This window comes from Vicugna pacos, chromosome 11 (genome assembly GCF_048564905.1).
Source record: "Vicugna pacos chromosome 11, VicPac4, whole genome shotgun sequence".
Classification (NCBI taxonomy): domain Eukaryota; kingdom Metazoa; phylum Chordata; class Mammalia; order Artiodactyla; family Camelidae; genus Vicugna; species Vicugna pacos.
In genome coordinates, this window is record NC_132997.1 from 10213639 (window position 1) to 10235539 (window position 21901).

The 21901-nt window shown below is 44.1% G+C and overlaps 1 protein-coding gene and 1 pseudogene across 10 annotated transcripts in view; both read left to right on the plus strand.

Annotated features, from left to right (window-relative positions):
• The window catches only part of LOC102542306 (uncharacterized), a 96057-nt gene extending 75586 nt beyond the window's left edge, over positions 1-20471 (plus strand). For 2 of the 10 annotated variants that reach the window (XM_072972249.1, XM_072972250.1), the window contains exons 4-8: positions 1859-3094; positions 9918-10037; positions 14222-14277; positions 15139-15249; positions 15881-16078. In XM_072972249.1, the coding sequence (XP_072828350.1) occupies positions 1859-3094; positions 9918-10037; positions 14222-14277; positions 15139-15249; positions 15881-16078 (1721 nt within the window). Of the gene's footprint in view, positions 1-1858; positions 4105-9917; positions 10038-14178; positions 14278-15138; positions 15250-15880; positions 16079-16708; positions 16813-17716; positions 17855-20286 lie in introns of those variants that run through there. The other 8 variants (XM_072972252.1, XM_072972255.1, XM_072972251.1 and 5 more) reach the window with 8 other exon arrangements.
• Positions 20472-20519: 48 nt separating this feature from the next.
• Positions 20520-21669, plus strand: LOC140699624 (large ribosomal subunit protein uL6 pseudogene; annotated as a pseudogene).
• The last annotated feature ends 232 nt before the right edge of the window (positions 21670-21901 follow it).

Below are 21901 nucleotides of genomic sequence, written 5' to 3' on the forward strand. Positions count from 1 at the left end.
CACTCTCCCAGAAATGGGTGGCCCTGCCCACTACCTTGTGCCTTCCACAAGAATCACAAATTAAGAATTCAGGCAGCTTTTGTAATCTTGGTTGTACAGGCTATTAGAATAAGCCTTTAGCAAGGTAACAAGTGATACAGACAGTTCTGCCAGGATCCATGGTGTTTCCATAGCTTATAGCACCACAGGGATGTTTCTCAACACTGTCAGAGTGCTGCCATTGAGCAGTATGACCACACCTGCTTTCAGTCTGGCGAAGTTTAAGGCCAGAGCAGACAAGGCAGTTAGGGAAAACCTCTGTGACTCCAGGCATTAGATGATTATTTTGCTGGCCAGCAAGGCTTTACCTGTAGGGTTTTCTTTTTAAAAGTCTTTTTCATCTTGTCAGTCATAGATCACAAGTTGAAACCCTGAAGGGTGGGTACAACAGCCTAGAGATCCATATGAGCCTCTGATGTGTCAGACATCAGATTGTAACTCATTAGCTCATTTTAACTCATTTGCTTATTAGCAAATAATATTACTCTTCCAAAGCCATCTCCTAAAGTGTATCTCCATCTGGAGACTGCCCTGGTCATGGTATCTTCTTTGTATACTGCCTTCCCTCAGGTAAAAATAATTTCTAAGCCTTTTAAAGTCCCTACAAGAAAAACTATCCATCATGGGGGCTTGTTCTTTCCAGTAGTGTAAGATTCTAGATATGGATGCTAAGGTTTTACCACAAATATTCTTTCCCTGATTGGCATGACCATCTCTAGGACTTATGCCAAGTTGATTTATACCATATATTCTGATGTAGTAGCCACAAAATAACATAAAGCTGTTCTTAAAAATTACCCCTTTGAGTGATGTCAGCATCATGGCAGTGTGAGATACTTGTTTTGTCTCTCCCCTTCAACCTACAACCAGTAAAACATCTGTAACACAACACATCCTCTGCCCAACACACCAGAACACCAGAGAGTTCCGTATATCTATACATCTGAAGGTGGCTGGCCTGGAACACATAAAGGCGGCAGGACCAGAGGAACAGATAAGAGTGGGTGACAGTGGATGAAAATGAACAATTTATGGAGAGGCAAACATCTGGGCTTACCTAGGAAAAACTATATTCATTCTGGATTTGTAAAATGATGGCTTGATTCTGATCTGAATCCAGATATTATATGTTTGTCTCAGTGATATGTTTTAAAAAATATGTATTATCAGTTCTTAGGACATTGAGCTCAAGGAAGTAGAGTATTGTAGATAGCACAGCAGTAAAAACAGTCCTGCATAACCAAAATCTTAAAGTAAAGGTAAATGAAGCTTTTGGAACCAGGTTTAGAATTTTATCCAAGGTTTTGTTTTCTTGGTATATAGAGATGTTGAAAAATGTATATGAAAGCAGGATTGAATACTGATACTAAATCAGATGAGATTTGTTTGGGCAAAAGTCAGGAAGCATTGCAAAGGGGTTTGATGGTCAGGAGAGGTCCACTGCTGACCAGTGCTGATGAAATAAGGGGAAAATACCACAACTAGGGTAGAGCTGTGCAGTCTGATCCTGTGGCAAGAATGGTTTGTCTACTCTTGGGTTTTGCTCTTGTTTGCATATTTTTATTCCTCATGAACCAGAAGTAGAAACAATTAAATCTTGGGTTTTAGTACTGTTCCTTTGTGAACTGGAGCTTAGAGCATTGATTCATTACTGCTAGGTAGAATAGGAGAGAAGATGTGACTGGATGTATACACGCTGTTGTCATATTCTAGGCATGAGAGATCATGACCTAAACTGATGAACTCCCCCAGATCTAATGCTGTTTCCTCTAAATATCCTTGTCAGCTAATCTTTCTTGTCACTCTATTTATATTTCAGAATTAATTAATAGCAGTAGAAACTATTCAAGAAACAAGTTTGATGAGTTTAACAAAGGTAGAAAATGGCTCCATGGTGACAAACATGGAATAACTCATTCTGAAGAGAAACCTTATGAATGTAATAAAAATGGGAATGGCCTCTCTCTTAATGAAGACTCTGCTCTGCATCAGAAAATTCAAATTTTGGAGCAACCTTTTGAATACAATGAATGTAGGAAAGGTTTCCATGAAAATTCACTCCCTGTTATTCAGAAGAAAACTTACACAGGACAGAACACCTGTGAGTACACTGAATGTGGAAAAAACTTCTGCAATATGTCATCTCTTACTGCTCACCAAAGAACACATTCAGATGATAATCACTATGATTTTAATAAATGTGGAGAAAATTTCTTTGAGGAATCCATTCTCTTTGAACAGAGTATTCACCCTTTGAGCCAGAAGTCAGACATCATTCAAATTCAGGGAACCCACTCAATTGATAGTATAATTGAATATAATGAATATGGAAACTGTTTCAGTGAAAAGCAAATTTTTGGTGTACAACAGAGCATACACACAGGAGAAAAAACTTATGAATATCATGAATATGGAAAAACCTTCAACCAAAAATCAGCCCACACAAGACATCAGAGAACCCACAAAGAGGAAAAATCCTGGGAATGTCATGAATGTGGGAAAACTTTCTATGAGAATTCATACCTCATTAAACATAAGAGAATTCATACAGGGGAGAAACCTTATGAATGTCAGGAATATGGGAGATCCTTCATTGAAAAGTCAACTCTCACCCAACATCATAGGACACACAAACGAAAGAAATCATATGAATGCCATGAATGTGGGAAATCCTTCTCAAGTAATTCGGCCCTTACACTACATCAGAAAAGACACACAGGGGAGAAGCCCAATGAGTGCTGTGAATGTGGGAAAGCCTTTCTCCGAAAATCAGACCTCATTATACACCAAAGAACTCACACAGGGGAAAAACCTTATGAATGTAACACATGTGGAAAATACTTCCGCCACAGGTCAGCCTTTAATTTGCATCAGAGAATACACACAGGAGAGAAATCCTTTATATGTAATGAATGTGGTAAATCCTTCTATGTGAAATCATACCTCATTGTACATCAAAGAATTCACACAGGGGAAAGACCTTACGAATGTGACGAATGTGGGAAATCCTTCTCTGCGAAGTCAACTCTTAATAAACATTTGAAAACTCATACAGGTGAGAAGCCCTATGCATGTATTGAATGTGGAAGATTTTTATGCAGCTTCAGGAGTTTCACACAGCATCAGAGGACACACACAGGAGAGAAACCTTTTGGATGTAATGAATGTGGGAAAAACTTTCGTCAGAAGTCATCCCTAACTGCGCATAAGAAAACTCACATAATACAGAAACCCTATGAATGTAATGAATGTGGAAAATCATTCTGTCTGAAGTCAAGACTCACTGTACATCGTAGAATACACACAGGGGAGAAACCCTATGAATGTAATGTTTGTGGAAAATCATTCTATGTCAACTCAAAACTCACTGTACATCAGAGAACACATTTGAGGAGAAACTCTATAAATATAAATGAGGGAAATCACTCTGGGTGAAGTCCAGAGTTTATAGAACAGAGAACACAAAGTGGAGAGGAAAATCTATTAATATAATGATTTTGAGAACACCTTTGTTCAAAAATCAGTTTTCACAATACAGAGCAGAGAACATAAGAGGAGAGAAAATAATATGAAGATATTCTGGACATTGGAAAATTTTCTACTGGAATTTGGACCATATAGTATATGAGATAGCTGAGTGGAGAAAACCTATTGGTGAAGGAATACAGGGCAGATTTTGCCCAAAGTCACACCTTACTAAATAGCAGAGAAATGATATATAGCATTTGTAGAGAAGTCTTTACTCACAGGCCAGGGAAAATGCACAAGCTATAGGAAATTATAGGAAGACATTTACTATGAGGTGATATCTTATTAGGCTTGTGTGAAATACTTGAAGTGGCATCTCAGTGGGTATCAGATAGTAGTTATTAGAAAAGTACTTCTAAGTAAGTGGAAGCTTTAAGTTAAAGTTAAGTTTATCATACATCAGAGATGTTCAATTGAAGTGTTTAGCAATTTAGGAAATGTGGAGAATGTTTTCATTTTAGCACTTTGCTTTGTTAAAATACAGTCTGGTCCATTGCCCGGTGTGCTTTTTCTTTCAATTAAAGGTATTATATGTGACCTGGAGTTGGCAGTTGTAAACAATTCAAAGATTTATTACTCAGGCATATATGAAACAAGGAAAGGTTTTTGCAGTGGACCCATCAATAAGAAGACTTTCTGATGTCCAGGTGGAGAGAGAGAGCCTGGTCTTGGTGACATACATATGACAGGAGCATTCCAGCAGGATTTTTTAAATAATTCTGGGGCGTACTAATTTTGAGTGGCTTGTCCTGAATTGATGGATCAAAGGGGTAAGGTAGGTTGCCTTGAATGCAACTTACTAGCTGTAGTGGAATTGGGTGAGTATAGAACGTAGGTGGTTTCTGCCCTGCCAGTGTCTTACCAGTTTGGCCAGCTGTCATCCATCATGTGAGTGACTTATTGCACCCAACGTTATTTCCCCACATACTTACCACTTCTCACATGTGATACAATGATTTTTTAAAGGGAAAAATTCACATACAAACATATAAATTGTCAAGTACAGGGCTTTAAAAAGCACAAATAGATTCTTCTACTCAATAGGCTATAGTAGCTTTCAGCAGACCTTTGCTCTTACTAAGGACAACTAGAAAGGCAGTTCACAGAAAGTATATTTAAATGCAACCTGTTATTGCAAAGCAAAGAGGGCTGGTATGGTAAAATTCAGGAGAGGAGTGAAAAAGTAAATGGGAAAATGGGAGCACCTGCCAATTCTGGCTACAGGGAGAAGCCTGAATATTGAGCTTGGCTCAGGCAGAGGATTATGGCTTGGTGTCAGGGCAGGGGAGATGTAGGGTGCAGGGAGGCCAGAAAACAGAGCCCAGCAGAAATCTGGCAGTCAAGGCTGGAGTGAAAAATTTTGAAACATAGGAGACTTCAAACACATGGCCAGTTTATCAAAATTTTCTTTACTGAGGGAAAGGTGAATAGAATTCAGGAACTGCCAGCAGGCTGGGCCCTTGGTGAACACAGCATGCTCTCAGTGACAGTGCAGAGTCCTACCAGAGGTAAACTGTACCTTACCAAATCTGCAAACAATTCCTGACTCATATTTTAAAAATCTCCCAGAAAGAAAACTCATAGAAACAGATGACTTCACTCTAGTTATTACAAGTATTTAAAGAAATAGTACCAAGCTTTTATAAGCTCTTCCAGAGAAAGGAGGATAGGAGTTTTCCTGTTCATTTTATGAAGCTAGTACAACACTGATACCAAAACCTGTAAGTTATTTCAGGAAAGTAAAGTTACATTCCACTATCTTATGAATTTAGATGCAAAACTCTGAAATTAAATAAAAATTCCAGTCATATCACATATGTTGACTAAATGATATTAGAGGAATCAAAGGATGCATTTAATGTTTAAAATTCACTTGATTTGGCCTTCTATTCCCCTTCCTCTCAGATTCTGCCTTCTCCCTTGAAATTTGTACAATTGTCTCCTGCTTTCCTGTCCTAGAGTGGGAGTCAGAAGAGCCCTGACACGGGGGATGAGAAAGGTGTGGAGGTGATGTGCCCCTTTGCATCAAAAGTGCTGAGGGCAGATGGAAGAGATGATCAGCAGGGCTGAGATGCTGGTAACACTGGGCAGATAAGTAAATGTACTGAGGGTGGTGAGAGCCAGGTTCCTCACTGTTGGAGACGGTATCTGTAAACACAGAAGGGGAAAGCTACAAAACCACCTAAGGTGTTGGAATGTAATTCATATTTTAAGTACACAAATCGAGTAGTGCTTGTGGGTGTGTGTTTTGGATCTGGGTGCTGAGAGGGCCTAAACACAGTGACACCCACATAGGGTTGAGCACACCAGGTGCCAGGTGGCTAATTTTAAGTACTATTCTCCCACCAATAAACAATGAGGTCTCTGAAGGTATGGTTTATTGAAAGTCAGAGATGGGGAGAAATACAAGATGATCCTGAATCATCTTATCTGTTAGACAATAAAATGTCAAAGAATAATGGAAGCACATTAAAAGGAGAAAAGAATCATCTTGTACAGCTTCCACTGGCAAAGTTTGACACAATTTTAACATCAAAACAAATTAACAGCATAATAATGCAGAAGGTAAAACAGGAATCCATTAATTTATACAGATATAACTATGTTAATCCATGAAGGAAGGACAGCTTTATACAATGCCAGCTAATAACTGTAGAAGGAACAATGGCAATGGAAAAACACAATGTGGTAACCGTCATACTGGTGGTTGATTCAGTAAGTAGCTGACAACAAAGGCTAGAGTTTGTGGGTAGAGGTTTGATGGACAGGATGTTGGCATAATCTCCAAATATTTCCTCACAAAATACTAATCAGCTACAGAGGTGAAAACAGTAACTTTATGATAAACCTGGCAGAGAACAACATAATCAGATGATCAAAGTTCACTTCACCAGAGGCAGAGCAAGTCACTTTGTTGTACCCCCTGATGAGATGCACTGAAAAGAGCCAGCATCACTAGTGCTATATTCCTGCTAAGGATGGGTGGCCAGAGTGTGATCACGAGGAACCATTAGATGAACTCACTTGAAAGGTTCTTTCACAAAATGAAAGCCTATGTTTAAATTGGCAAGGACATAAAAGGAAAAGACTTCCAGATTGGAAGAGGCTGAAGATTCTTAACAAGGAAACAAAAAGGAAAGAGCCATTAGCATAATTCATAGTTTATGGATTGAATGGTAGTGTCTATTTATTGATTTGGTTCAGTAAGCAAGTGTTTTGGAGGGGGAATACACACTCCAGTATTTAGGGGAAATAGAGTCTCATGTCTGCTGGTTTTTTTCAAATGCATCAGAGAAAGAGGAATATGTGTGAGTGTGTGTATAGGTTTAAGATTGCAAGCAAGTGTGCTAGAGGCATGGAGGAAATGCAGTGCACAGTTGGGGAAGTCTGAGTTTTTGTGCACCACTTACGACTTTTAAAGTTTGAAGTCATTTCAAAGTAAATGTATGAACATTTAATAAGCTAATTGATGTAACTAACATATAAGTAGAAAAAGGCAAGTGAAGCCATGTTAGCATCTCAGTAGATGCAGAAAACATCTTTTAAAACACTACACACCTTCATGATTGAAAAAAACTAAACTAGAAATGAAAGGAAATTTCACTAAAAATAATAAGAAAATAAAAATCATCCTAAGCAGATAAATACTGGACTATTTCTTCCTGATATTAATAATGAAACAGGAAGTCTTGTCACCACGACTTCTATTCAACATTGGACTGAAAGCTCTATCTTGGTCAGGTTAGAAAGGACAAAAAAATCAAAAAAAGGCATAAAAACTGTTAAGATTGAATTAAAACTCCTTATTTTCAGGTGATATCATTGTATTAGTAAAAAAGTCAATAAAAAGTCTATGGAAGAGTTATTAGAAATAAGTGAATTTAGCAAACTGACTATATAAAAATCATATTTTTGTGTGTAACCAACAAATAGAAAAAATATGATACCAGGACAATTGTATCCTTTCTGGCTAGGGTAGCATGGGCTAGACTTACCCTCCTGCCTGACAAAATTGGGTAAAAGGAAACAAAAACTACTTGTTTTCAAGTCACAGGATGTCAGGCAATAAAGGGCAGTGATCCTTGGAGGTGATGGGTAGGTTCACTATATTGTGATGGTCACACATTTATATCTGTTAAATTGTATCAAGTTGTATAATTCAAATATGTGCATTATAAATACTGTGTTACATTGTCGCTACATTTATAACAGGCCTAAAGCAGTTCTAGAAATCTAAAAACTGCATCCCAAAATTGAGAAGTTAAAAAACAAAAAGGACTTTTAATGACTTTGAAGGCTGATTTCTCCCCAGACTGGCTGATTCAGTGCTGCCCTAATCACCATCCAACATTTTTTTTGTCAAATTTAAAATGTATATGCAGATTTAGTGACCAATAATAGCTAAGGCAATCTGAAAGTGGCAAACTCAATCTATAGGACTTATACTGCCACATAACAAGGCTGTTACAAGCATATCTCAGAGTTATTATAGGCTTGAATTTGTATCACTGCAATAAAGTAAATATCACAGTAAAATGAGTCATAATTGTTTTGGCTTTCCAGTCATATAAAAGTTATATTTACACTATAGTATATAAAGTGTGCCATAGTGTTATGTCTAAAAAAACGTTGCCTTAATCAAGAAATACTCTTTCTTAAAAATGCTAACCATCATATGAAACTTCAACTTGCAATCTTTTTGTAACAATAACATCAGGGACCACAAATTATCATAACAAGTGAAATAGTAATGAAAAGTATGAAATATTGTGAGAATTACCAGAGTGTGACACAGAGACATGAAGGGAGCAAATGCTGTTTTCTCCTAGACCCCATCCCCCAGCCTGAGCCCCTAGACCCAAAGTCATCCCACTTCCCATCAGTCTTGTCCTCAGGAAGTCCCACCCCTTTCTTTGAGGCGGTTTGATGCAGTTTAACCATTTCTCTAACTCTGGGCCCTGTGACAATTGCTTCATTCCTGACAGCCTACTTTATTTGCAAAATCCATGAGCATAACATTAAATAGGCAGTTTCCAGGAACAAAAAGGTAACAGGAAAGATGCAGCTGAATTCCATTTGGTGAGGACATCCCTGGGGAAGGGTGAGGCCTTGAGCCTGGTTGAGGAGGCCACAGAAATGGGGGTGGGTCAGGGAGGCTCAAGGCTCTTCTCTGCCACTGCCTGGAGCTCATCTCATTGAGGTTTTCCAGCTACAATCTGCAGGCACAAGATCCCCCATCTGGCCGGACAAGGATAGATCACCTAGGGACGCCCATATCCAGGAACCCTGCTCTGGGCACCAGGCCCATATCAGTGGGGTGGAGAATCCCTGGTTACACAGGGCCTGCCTGGATGTGGCCACCCCCGTGTGTCAGGGCAATGTTGGAAATGGGTAGGGGCTGCTGCAAATAGTTGATTAAGATGAACCCAGAACCTACACTGGCCCCAATATGAAATGTGGATTGCGAGGCTACCGGCCCATCTTGAGCACCACTACCAGTGGTCACCCCCTCACCTCCCATCCCAACCCATGTGTGGCCCCAAACTCATGCCCTGGACAGGGCTGTGGGAAAAAAACACTGCTCTGGAGAATACTTGGGTGTAAAATGCATCAGAAGCTCCTCACAACCCCCACCCTGGGCATGGGGTAAGGACTGTGCCACCCTCTCCAGCACAGTGCTCACAGGCCCAGCTGGGAGCCCTGGGGGCTCTAGCCACCTGCTCCTTCCCTGCTGATGCTCATATAAGTGAGAAGTCCTGCAGTGATGTTAAAGCAGGCACATAGCTAGATAAGAACAGAGAAAGACATAGAACAAATGGCAGATTTGGGCAGAAAGGAGGGCCACAGGCCAAATGCATGAAACCATACATCATATAAGCACCAGGGGTCCCTGGGCAGAGAAAGAAAAGCAGGAACCTCTGGGCTAATAAGTGGTCACACCTTCAGACATCAATAGAGAAAGGACAGGACAGGCAGGAATTTCCGGTGTCTGAAACTTTTTGCTCATTTTCCCCACATTACAATAAAATTAACTTTGCAAGATTAGAAGTACCCATCATTCACCGACTCCATGACATTTCCCACATAGAATAAATTAGGATAAAAATCCCTCCTCCCTTTGGGAAGGTGGAGTTGGGATAAAAATCAGGGATTATGACCCCAGACCCTTCCCTCCCTAATAAATATTCTGCATTTTTGCACCCTATGTAACCAACTTGCCAAAGAAACTCAGGGCAGCCCCTCACCTGAGCCTTCCCACTCTCCCCTTGGGTGTGCTATCCGTCCTTTAATAAATTCTCACTTGACTTTTTTAACCACTGTGTCTTGTCTCTGAATTCCTTTTGGGACAGGACAAGAACCTGGAACACCAGTTACATCCACCAGCAACAGAATCATGCACTCTTTTGCCTTTCGTGTCTGGCATACTTTGCTTAGTGTAACATCTTCAAGATTCGTCCATGTTCTAGCAGGTATCAGAACTTAAATCCTATTTTTTTCCTTTTTGCATTGCCATTACATTGATTTTCTTTCTTTTTTTTTTTTTTTGAAGTCCTTTATTGTGGTAGATTCCTGAACAGTAAATGACACTTATTTCAGGTGTATAATTTGATGAATTTTGATAGATGTATATAACATTAAAACAACTACCGCAATCAAGATAGCCAACATTTCCATGATTCCCCAAGAGAAGCAAATTTCAATACCCAGCTTATACATTTCTGCCCACATTACCCCCTGCTAACCCTAACTTTAGAACTGAATTTGTTTTCAAGGTGGGATAATATTCCATTGTGTGTATTCACCACATTTGATTCCCCCATTCATTTGCAGATGGACACATCTTGCTTGTCCCTTTAGGCTGTTGAGAATAATGCTACTGTGAACACAGACCCTGGTTAGAATTCTTTTGGAAATTTAGTTCTACAAGTGTAATTGCTGGATCAATTGGTAATTCTGTATTTAATTTTGAAAGCCCTGCCCCTCCTCACTGCAACTGAAGCTGTCAGAGGTAAAGTCTGGCATCCAGAAACATCACATCAGGCCTCTCCCCTCTCCAGTCCCCCTTCCAAGGGTTGTGGTGTGTGAGCTTTCCCTGTGCCCAGGGCCTATTGAAAAGGAAGAAAAGGGAAGGGGAATATGAAGACACCATGAGTAACTGAGGGTATTTGTTAAAACTGTAGTCAAACTTTGAACTGGACAGAGAATGTTTAAAGGATCTGGAACACCTACTAACTTAGCCCAAGTATCCTGAGCTGGGAGAACATTATAATAGGGCCCTGAGAGCAAAGTTCAATGCCATTAAATACAAGTAAAAATTTTTTTTTTCATTTGTGGGATAATAGTTGGTTTTTCCTTTTGGCATTGGAGTTGAAATGCACACATTTTAAACTCAGCCACAGAAACCACTAAGATCCTTATAGTTTGTGGTTCATGCCATCTCACAAGGAGCTGGAGGAGGTTCTGTGATGGAGAGAAATGAGGGGCCTCTTCTAACTCACGTCATGGCCCCAAGGGTCCCTAGGAGGGGGTGACACTTGGGCAGAAACTTATTGAAGTCAATCCAGAGGTGAGCAAGTGTGAGGGTCCTAGGCAGAAGAAAGTGCACACAAAGAGGCTGGAAGTGACAAATAGCTTGATGTGTTTGAGAAGCAGAAGAAATTTCATAGCAAATAGAGCATGATGACTGAGGAGGTAGCATGACCTTTTCAGTTTTGATCATAGGCACCACTCCTTCCAATTCTTTACCAATTCCTCATAGGTTCCAAAATGAAGTTTAACTTCCTTTGCTCTGAGCCCAGTTCCCTCGTGGACCTGACTTCCCTGGCCTCCCCTCTGTCATAACAGTGCTAACCCCTCCCATCAGCCGTGCTCAACCCCATGCAGCCCCTGGAAATTATTGGCTCTTTTCCCTTCCCTCTCTTCCCTTCTGCCTGGGACACTGGCCTCCCTCTTCTCCACCTGCCTAATGTCCTTCCTGTGTTTGAAAACCGAGGTCCTGCCACCTCCTCCAGGAAACTTCCCAGGTTGAGGGGCTCACCCCCTTGACACTAATGTCATTCTCTCTGCAATGGTTGGTTAATTCTCTTTCTAAGTGACTGCACACACCTTAAGGGCAGGAACCAAGAATCATTACTCATGTTTCTGTCCCTATGTTTACCTGGTCAGAGCTTGTATCTCCGCTGACATCTCCCAAACACTTCCTGCACCCCAAGTCCTCCCTCGAGCTTTACACCCACACATCTACCTGCCTCACAGAAACATTCAAGCAATTGGCCTCCATCAGTAGTTCTGGGGCCCCAGGTTCACATCACAACCGTCTGGAGCTAGATCATGCTGCCTGAGAGTGACAATTGCTGTGTCTTTTCTCAACTCCCCATGGAGCAAAGTCAGATGAGTGGCTAGAAGTCAGCAGTGGTGGATGGTTCCCACCACTGAATTGGCAGATACTAAAATCAGGGCTCCTCCCCTGTTCCCAGGAATGAGTTGTTAAACACTGACCAGCACACCCTTTCTGGAAGGGCTGGAGGGTTTGGTAACACCCAGATTGCTGGCCCCACCCACCCACAGGGTTCCTGATCTAGGAGGTCTGGGGTAGGACCTGAGAAATTGCATTTCTAAAAGTTCCCAGTAACATGAGGCAGGTGGACTCAGAGTCAGAGGCCTACAGACACTTTAGCATCATGTCCAAAAGGAAAGTCATGATCCTTCCCTCAAGCCCATTCTTTCTCTGTTTTGTGTGTGGGAAATGGCAGCACCATCCTCTCAGATTCCTCTGCCTGAAATCTGGGGATTGTCTCCTTCTATTTCTGGGCTAAGTGATCACCAGATCCTGTCACCTCTCCTCCACCAGTGCCCTCTGATCCTACCCCTTCTCCTTGACCTCAGGGCCTGGGCCTGGCCTCATTCACACTCCCTCCCTCTTGTCTGTTCCTGTGCCAGACTCCCAGGGAGGAACACACCTACCATCCTCATCTCTTCTGGTCAATTTTCCTTGTGACATGGCAGCATGGTCCTTACAATCTGAGCCATCAATCCCATCAGAGGATTCCAGCATGAAAGGGGTCATGGATCCCCATTCATTCTCTTCAGGAGGCCTTCTGCCTGGAGGTCCCCTCCCTTCATCATTCTTTAGCCCCACCCCCATCAGGGCTGGGCAGCTCTATTTTCTCTGGGATCCCTGCGCCCTCTCTGTCCCCATGGCTTATTGAAGTGCATTGGATTTACAGTGTTGTATTAGTTCCTGCTGTATAGATAGTGATTCATATACATGTATATATATTCTTCTTCATATTCTTGTCATTATAGGTTATTAATAGTTACTGGATATAGTTCCCTGTACTATAAATTGTTCCTTGTTGTTTATCTGTTTTGTGTATAGTCGTGTCTACTTGCTAATCCCACACTCCTAATTTATCCCTCCTCACCAACACTTCCCATCCTGGTAACCATAGGTTGTTTTCTATGTGTGTGAGTCTGTTTCTGTTTTATAAATAAGTTCATGTGGATCATTTTTTTAGACTCCACATACCAGTGATATATTTGCCTTTGTCTGACTTACTTCACTTAGTATGTTCAAAGTCATGCCCATCCCTGTTACTGGAAATGATATTATTTCATTTTTTATGGCTGAGTATTATTTCATCATGTGCACATATGCCATCTTTCTTACCCAATCATCTATCCTTGGACTTTTAAGTTGCTTCTGTGTCTTCACTGTTGTAAATAGTGCTGCTGTGAATATTGGGGTCTATGTCTGGGAAACCAAGAGACTGTCATTCTAAGTGAAGTAAGTCACACAGACAAAGATAAATTCTACAAGATATAAGTAATACAAGGAATCTAAACAAATGGCAAACTGAGACCACATTATAATGAAGTCACTGGGAAAAAAGTGCTCCTTAGGGGGCAAAAAGCAAGCTGAGATAGTCCAGCTGAGTAAAAGCCTCTTTTTCCTGGTGACCTCACCTCTGGTTCTACTGGGATTGGGCCTGGATAAAACCTGACAGCCAGCCTCAGTCTTGGGGAGAAGCATTTAAAGATGGAAACATAAAGGAAGCAGCAAATGAGATTCTCAGTTCTGGTGATGACAACCATCATCTGCCCATCTGTCTCTGGGTCACTGCATGTCCAGCTGGAGAAGTTCAGCCCACAGACTGACCAGAGAAGTGGACAGTTTCTCTGCCCACAACACTGTGGCACAGAGTGTGGACAGTGGAGACACACTGTCTTTGATCCAAGTTCCAGCCCGGCTACCTGCATAGCCTTGAGTCATGTTCTCTGACCTCTGAGCAAGGGCCTCTAGCCCCTCATTGGGTTTGCTTTGGAAATTAGAAACCCTCAGATGTCAGGATGCTCTGGCCCATCCCTCCCATGTGGGAGCAGTTTTCTGCTGGCCACACAGAGAGTGAGTACTGGCTTAGACACACCCACCCACACAAAGACACACACATAGACACCATGCTCAATGACATTGAATAAGGATGATTGGGTGGGATCAGAAAAGAAACAGACATGGAGGAGGGTGTAAGAGAAAGAAAAAATGGATAGGAGGCATCTCCTACATATGACACCACTCCCTCATTTTTCCATTGTTATTCTGCATATGCTGAGGACATCCCTGGAAGAAACTGCTAGAATCATTCCCATTATGCAGGTGGGGAAACAGACAGGCCTGGACAGACACCAGGACTTATCCAGGATGGTGAACAGGTAAGAACAAGGAGTGGAGTCTGGAAGCTGGGTTGTTTCCTCACAGCTGCACGCAGACCCTCCCTGGGAGCCATGGAGAGGGCGGGGCAGCTGTAACTGTGTAAGATGTGGGTTTATGTGGAGAAGGGTGTGAGCAGGCAGCAGCCCAGAGGGCTGTGTGTGGAGGTGTTGTCTGAGGAGGGGGTTCCAGGAAGTGGACCCCAGGAAGTGACATCACTTCCTTGACCATAGACCCTGGCAGAAATGGAACCTGGTTACCAGGCACCCACATTCTAGTGATGGTGCCAGAGCCAGCACACTTGGTTGGAGACAGTTGATGGAGAAACATGTTCCCTTCCCATTTCCTAGTCTCCCAGGGCTTCTCCATCAGGAGACCCTGGAGTGAGATATTGTTCAGTAGCTGTAGGAGTTGGTGGAACTCTCAAGCATGATGCCCATTGTCCATTGTGAAGAGGTCATGTAAAGTAATATGAGGTGTCCTGGAACAAGCCAATCTGGGAACAGCCACCTCTGGGAGCCCTCCCTGGGCAGGCCCAATTCCCCTCATCTCCATGTGGGGGAAGGGGGACCTGAGGGGAATTGTCCCATCTGGCAAGAACTTGTTGAACCTGATAGTTCTGTCATGACAACACGCAAAGACAGGGCTGGCAGGGGGGAAGAGGAATCCTGAGGGACCTCTTATCCATGCCAATGGGAGTCCAACACCCTCGAGTTGTAAGCTTTTTTGTCCCTGATGGATGTTTGTGCAGAGAGTTGAGTGTGTGTGACTGGAGGGGAGATATCTTATGGATCTGAGGACCAGGAAGACAGCGAGACAGGGCTCTGAGGTTTCTGCCCGGCTGCTGGGCACTGTGTTTGCAGGACTACACACAGGACATGGGACAGGATCTGGTCCATGGAGTCCCCTGCTCCATCTCCCTGCAAGAGGGGCAGGTGCCCCATGACACCAACAGACCCCAGGATAGTCTCAAGGTGAGTGAAAGGGAGGAGATGTCACACCCAGGAAGCCCCAGGTCCCAGAGCTGCCCTGCTCCTCCCCTGGGCTCCCTCTTTGAGACCTGCTGGCAAAGGAATCTGATGCCCCATCTCCCCCATCTGCCCTCACAGCGCAGGCCCTGCCTTGGCCAGATTCAAAGTCAGTGCCCACATATAAGTCAGAATCTCAGAAAGACACTTTGACAGAATTTCAGTTCATGTTAAGTCAAGGGTGTTTCTGCATCTTCTATAGATTGTCCTGTTTATTCTCTGTCTCCATGTGTCCACATTGCCCTGACAAATCTGATCCCTCCCACCCCAAGATCAGCCTCTGTGTTCTCATCTCTACAATGGGATGCTGTGACAGCAGTTACAGGGATGAGGTAGTTCATGCAGGGATGTGATGTCACTGTGGTGCTGACACAGTGATCTGAGACACTAATGCATTTAATCATCATCACCGCCCCTTGTACTGATGATGCTGAGAACCTTGAATCTGCTCAGGGCTCCCGTATTCCACCTCAGGCACAAGACCCTGAGGCTTGAGGATTCAGTCTGAGCTCCAGCCCCAACCCCTGGGGGTCCCTGGTGCTTCCTCTGACTCATGTCTCCCCTCTTTCTTCCCCAGAAGGAAGATATACAATCAGGGAGCAGGGATGAGACCTACAGGGTGTGGAGACTTCAGCGACACAGGCTGAAGAAGCTAGTGGCAAACCTGGTGACTGCCATCCTGGGCAGCAACCCCTCCTACCTGAAAACATTGCTGGGCACCTATAGAGGTTTTGCTATGGCCCAGCATGTACTAGACCTTGTGTTCCAACAGTGAGCACTTTACTCTCATGGGACACTGGTGACTGGGACACCTAACTGCAGTGACATGTGGGATTGTCACTTTACCTCTCTGAGCCTCAGTTTACCCCTTTGCACACTGGGGTCAAGAGAGGATCAGGCTCTAGGAGGGTAGGAACAGAGGAGCCCTTCATGGAAAGTGCTTTCTGGGGCCCTGGCCCCTGGAAAAGTCAGCTGGAGATTCTGTGGTTGTGCTAATTTGTCATTATCCTCCTGCCCATGAGGAAGCCTCTGCCTCCTGTGTCACTGGGACTTTGGCCTCGAGTGGAACTGTTTTCCCATTTCAAAGGGGATTTGTGATGCCATTAGCTGTCCATCCTAGGGGAGTGAGAGTAGCGATCCCTTGGAGGGACAAGTGGGGCCCCAGGTCCACTCAGATATGTGCTATGAGGCTGGGTGGGCTCAGTCATTCATTCCTCAAATATGTAGGAAGGGCCCCAAGGGACAGGGGCTTTTCTAGGAACAACCATCATTTAATGCATCTAGCAGACAACAGCCCTGCCCTTCAGGGCTTCTATTCTCCTCGGAGTCACACTGTCACACTAGATATCACATCCAGGTAGTGCTCTCAGGACAGGCCATATGACACCTTCCTGGTCTTCTCTAGATATGGATGCATCCTTCCCCATACTGATGAGGACAGTAAACCCCTGCACCAGCTGAAACTGTGAGTCTCTCCGAATGAAGTGGGAGGGACTCCCTTTCTCAAAGACTGTGTGGAGCTGTGGGCTGTGTGGATGGAGAGGGCTAAGAGGAACACTGGATCCAACACATCCTCTGATTCTGGCTTGAGAGCAGAAGTCTTAGGGCTTCTCCTGGAAAGAGGAAAGGAGACCCTCAGAGCTGTGGATGTGGCTGTGGTGCTGTGAGGGACATCCAGGAGGTCTTAGGACTGAGTAAGCTCCTAAGAGTACCCACAGCCATCCCCTCTCCATCCCTGCCCTGCCCTCTACTTCCTTCCTGGGACCCAGCACACAAGGGGTGGAGGGCATCCTGCTTACCATCTGGTGGAGCCTCCATGGTGAGGATTTAGCTGGTGATCAGGGGACCCAGTGAGACTCAGGGGACAGCTGTGGCATCCTATTGGAGGTGAGTGCCAGAGGCAGGAGGAGATTCAGGCAGGGTCCCTGGAGGGTTAGACAGCAGGCAGGTGCAGGAGCTAAATTCTGAGCTGTGAGGGGGCCCGTGGGAAGGCTGGGTGGCAGACACAGCCTGTATGTTCCCTCCTGGGTCAGACAGTCATAGAGCAGCTACTGTGTCCCTGAGAGGGCAGTGCTTAGAGCAGACAGCTTTCCTATACTCAGAGAGGACACATCCAGTAGGTATAGGCAAGGAGAGGGACCGAGCAGTGTGACAGGTGTCCTGAGGAGGTGTGGAGATGGTCACACCAATGACAAAGGGCTGTCCCTTCAGAAGGCTAGCAGCAGCCTCTCCTGTGTGTTCAAGGCTGCCTCTGCCCAGACTGCCAGGTAAGATGGGACGTGGAGCAGTGCCAGCATCTGGATGGGCAGGAGCCAAAGGCAAAAAGGCCCAGGTCCCTTCAGTGCTACCCTGGGAGCCCAGCCTCCAAGGAGAGGCCAGGCCTCTGACTCTGGTGCCTTCTGACCACCCCCAGGGCCATGTCCTACACCCTGGGAACCTGGCTGCTGCAGTACCCAGATGATTTCCACCAGCCTCCAGAATTTCCATGCCTTAAGACAGTGCTCACTTATGTATAGCTGAGAATGCCTGGCTCAGACCTGGAGCAGCAGGCCCACCTCCTCCTGGCACAGCTGGAGCAAGTGGAACTCCCAGAGGCAAAGAGTGATGGTGAGTAGGATGCAGGGTAGGTGATGGGTTGAGTGAGGAGGGGAAGGCACTGGACCACACAGAGCAGAGCCTCCTGAGGCTGGAACTGGCCAGGAGCAATTAGGAGGCTCAGAATCCTCATCCCCTGGACTGCATTCTGGGAAGCCTTACTGGGGGTGGAATCATGGACTGAGAGTTCATTGAGTAGCAGTGAGGGCTCCCCTGTCTTTGGGAGACATGTGGGAAAGCAGTCCTATTGATGAGAGTTTCCCTTCTTGGAGCGACAGCACCAGCTGCAAAACCCGCTGGGGAAACCCCTCTGGGTGGAGAGCCAGCTCCAGCTCTCCTGCCTGCGACAGCGCCAGAGTCAGAGCAGAACAACGTGCTGTATCGGTCAGGCTCTGTTTCCTGCCCTCATCGTCAGTGCCAGGAAGCCCACTCTCCTGAGGTGTTTGTGAATTTACAATTCCTGATTATTCTTATTAGTGATAATATATTACTTATGACCTGTTGTGTCTGGCTGAGTAACAGATGAATAGAATGATAATCATTGTTTTTTGGTTTAAATTTTAAACTTTTAAAAATTAAAAATAAGGCAGGACATTGCATTAAGGCAGGGTCCTGGATATGGTCCGCCCAGGGGAAATTTGATTTACAACAGTGACACCCACTTGAGCTCCGATGAGCAGAAAGAGTCTTCCCAAAAGATATCAGGTGATGGAGAAGCTGCAGGAAAGTCTGAGCCTCAGGCCAGGCATCCTAGGAGGTGCTTACAGGCCCTGCAGTCTCTCAGGCTCCCCAAGCAGTGATGGACTGCCCCACCCCTTGTCCATCCCCCAGGACTGGCATCCTTGTATTCAGTTTCTGCAGGGGATGCAGCTCTGCCTTTCTCCTAAGACCACAAAGAGGGGATGAGTGGGCCAATGATGTCCATCACAGTAAAGTCAGGGGGTCCCATGGCCTGAGGTAACTGAATGAGGCCTCAGTTAGCAACCTCTCTCTTCTCTGCCTTAAGATGGATGCCCCCATGCACACAGCATAGGTCCTCACAGGGAGGAGATGCTGAGCTCTTCCTGGAGGGGGAAAGACTGAAGCCCCTGATTCAACTGGGAGCAGAAAAAGGAGAGATTAGAGGACCCAGGGGAAGGGCCACCTGGGCTGAGGCTCCACCTTCATGCTTAGGAGCACAGGCTCACTGTCGGTTTGTAGGACGTGGCCAGAATTGATCACACCCAGGTGTGAAGGCAAAACCAAATTCAACTTGACAAAACACCTTCAGTACAGAAGCCCAGACATCCTTTGTCCACTTGGAAGTTTTGGAAGCTTGAGATGCTGTGTAGCTCATGATGGACCTGGGGTTCTCTCACATACTTCCAAATTCTTGGAAAACCACATACAACACCTGTCAGATTTCTGATTCTGAGAAGGGCCCCACCTGGTCAGACCTCTAAGGAGATACTCCAGTGTCTGCCAGTCATGGAAGACTTGTGGCTAAGCTGTCAGGACCTGTAGTCAGGCTGTAAGGGCCATCCAATCCCCTACCAGTTACCCACTTATACGTTCTGTAGTTTTGCTTTTAGAATTTCTTCAACCCGTCAACCCCCAGGGTTCATACTGTTAATTACAGGTAAAAGCTGTGAATTCCTGGTTTTCAAACATTGCAAATGACAAATCAGTCCTTTTGCTTCAAGAAATCCTGATTCTTTTCTGGGATTTAATTCCAATTTTAAGATGACATCAGAAACAGTTCATAATTTATTTAGATTAATTATTTTCAAATCATGATTGTTTATTTACTGTATGTCAAGCAGTGAGCAGAGAGCAGGCTGAGAACTGATTGAGGAGCTTCCTGGTCTGGGAGAAGCTCTGAATCCACAGAAGGAGAGAAGACATTCTGGGAAGTGCCTGCCATACTAGGAATATGGACAGGAATCATGCTTGGTACATTCAGGGAGTGATCCTAGATTTAGAAGCTGCCTGGGGGTGACAGGATTGGGCTCCACTTTCAGAGAAAAACAGAACATGGTTGTGGGGGAAACTGGTAGCTGGAGCAATGGAAGAAAGTCCTTTATGGACAAGGGATCAGAAGGAACATTATGCAGCTTGGAAATTCATGTTTTCTAAAGTTTTCAATAGATAGGGTAATTACACATGTTAAGTGCAAAAGTGACCAGTAATATATGTCATTTCAGTTTTTCAAGTTGTGCATCATTTTAGATGAAATGAGACAAATATGGTGTGTGATACACTTCTAATCTGTTTTTACATTTTATTGTTAATATAAACAGCAAAGTGCCCTACATGTCTTTGTTTGGATAGACTCACTTCTCTGCACCAGATACAAAGGGCTGGGATGTGCACAAGTGACCCCAGCATGTTCCCACTCTCTCCCTGCAGGTCCTGTGACACATCAACCTCCTTTCCCTTGTCTGCTGTGGACCCACAACACAGCTCAGGGGCTTCATCAACACTCCCTGACACCTTGCCTTTGGGAAATGCTGTGTCATGTCATGATAAAGACAAGGACTTCAAGTAGAAGGCACACTCAAGACTTCAATTTTATGGAATTTGGTTTCTCCTAACTGCAAGACTGATGTTGAGATGCTCTCTCTGCCACATGTACTGCGAGAATGAAGACCATTCACAGCAATCAGACTATCAACATTCCAGAAAATGTCGACATCACTCTGAAGGGACTCACAGTAATTGTGAAGGGCCAAGGAGGCACCCTGCAGAGGGACTTCAATCACATCAATGTAGAACTCAGTCTCCTTGGAAAGAAAAAGAAGAGGCTCCGGGTTGACAAGTCGTGGGGAAATAGAAAAGAACTGGCTACTGTTCGCACTATCTGTAGTCATGTACAGAACATGATCAAGGGTGTTACACTGGGCTTCCATTACAAGATGAGGTCTGTGCATGCTCACTTCCCCATCAATGTCGTTATTCAGGAGAATGGTTTGCTTGTTGAAAGTTGAAATTTCTTGGGTGAAAAATGCATTTGCAGGGTTCAGATGAGGCCAGGTGTTGCTTGTTCAATATCTCATGCTCAGAAAGATGAGTTAGTCCTTGAGGGAAACAACATTGAACTGGTATCAAATTCAGCTGCTTTGATTCAGCAAGCCACGACAGTTAAAAACAAGTGTATCAGAAAAATTTTGGATGGTATCTATGTTTCTGAAAAAAGAACAGTTCAGCAGGCTGATGAATAATATCTAATTTGTCTGGGTACAGAAAGAGCAAGATGCCAGATGACTCTTCAGATTCAGTTGTAATATCTTAAGGATACAATAAAAGCTGTGTTGATTGGGAAAAAAAAAAAAGGTTCATGTTGTGTGTGTGTGAATGTTACCTGTTTGTCTGACATCCCATGGAGCCAGCAGCACCCATGCCATTCCTCATAGCCACCAGAGGGAGGTGTATAACTGTTTATGACAAACACTCTGCTCCATTCAAAAGTGGTCCTTTCCAATTTAGCCTTCATCAGAATGTGTTTTATAAACCTAGGATTTCTTTAAGGTATATAGATTTGCTTTTCTTCTTTAATCTCATTTCAGATCTAATGTAAATACACTACAATTCACAAATATAGTTGAGCCACTGAGTGCAAGTTGTCCCATGTGACAGATAGAAATGTATAATTCTGTGTCCAACCCCCATTTGTGTCCACCTCTGTCCCTTCCTCATTCCCTCCAACCATCTGTAAATATCTATTTAATTGATACACTTTGATCATCAGTGTAATGTTGTAGAGATATTTTAAAATATATTGTCTTTTGCGTATGTGATGTAGATCATTGTGTGCAAGTGGTCTGCTCACAGGACTGTGGGATTGTCCCTGAGTCCCTAGGGGACAATTGAAGGTGGCAGTAGGTCTCAGTGGGAGTCACTGAAAGGGAAGGTCTCCTGCTCAGCACAGCCAAGGTGGGTCCACACTGTCTCCTGTCCCTTGAGCAGTGATTCTGCTTTCCCCTGGGGAGCTCTGCTAAAATCCTGTGTATCCTGAAGGGGCATC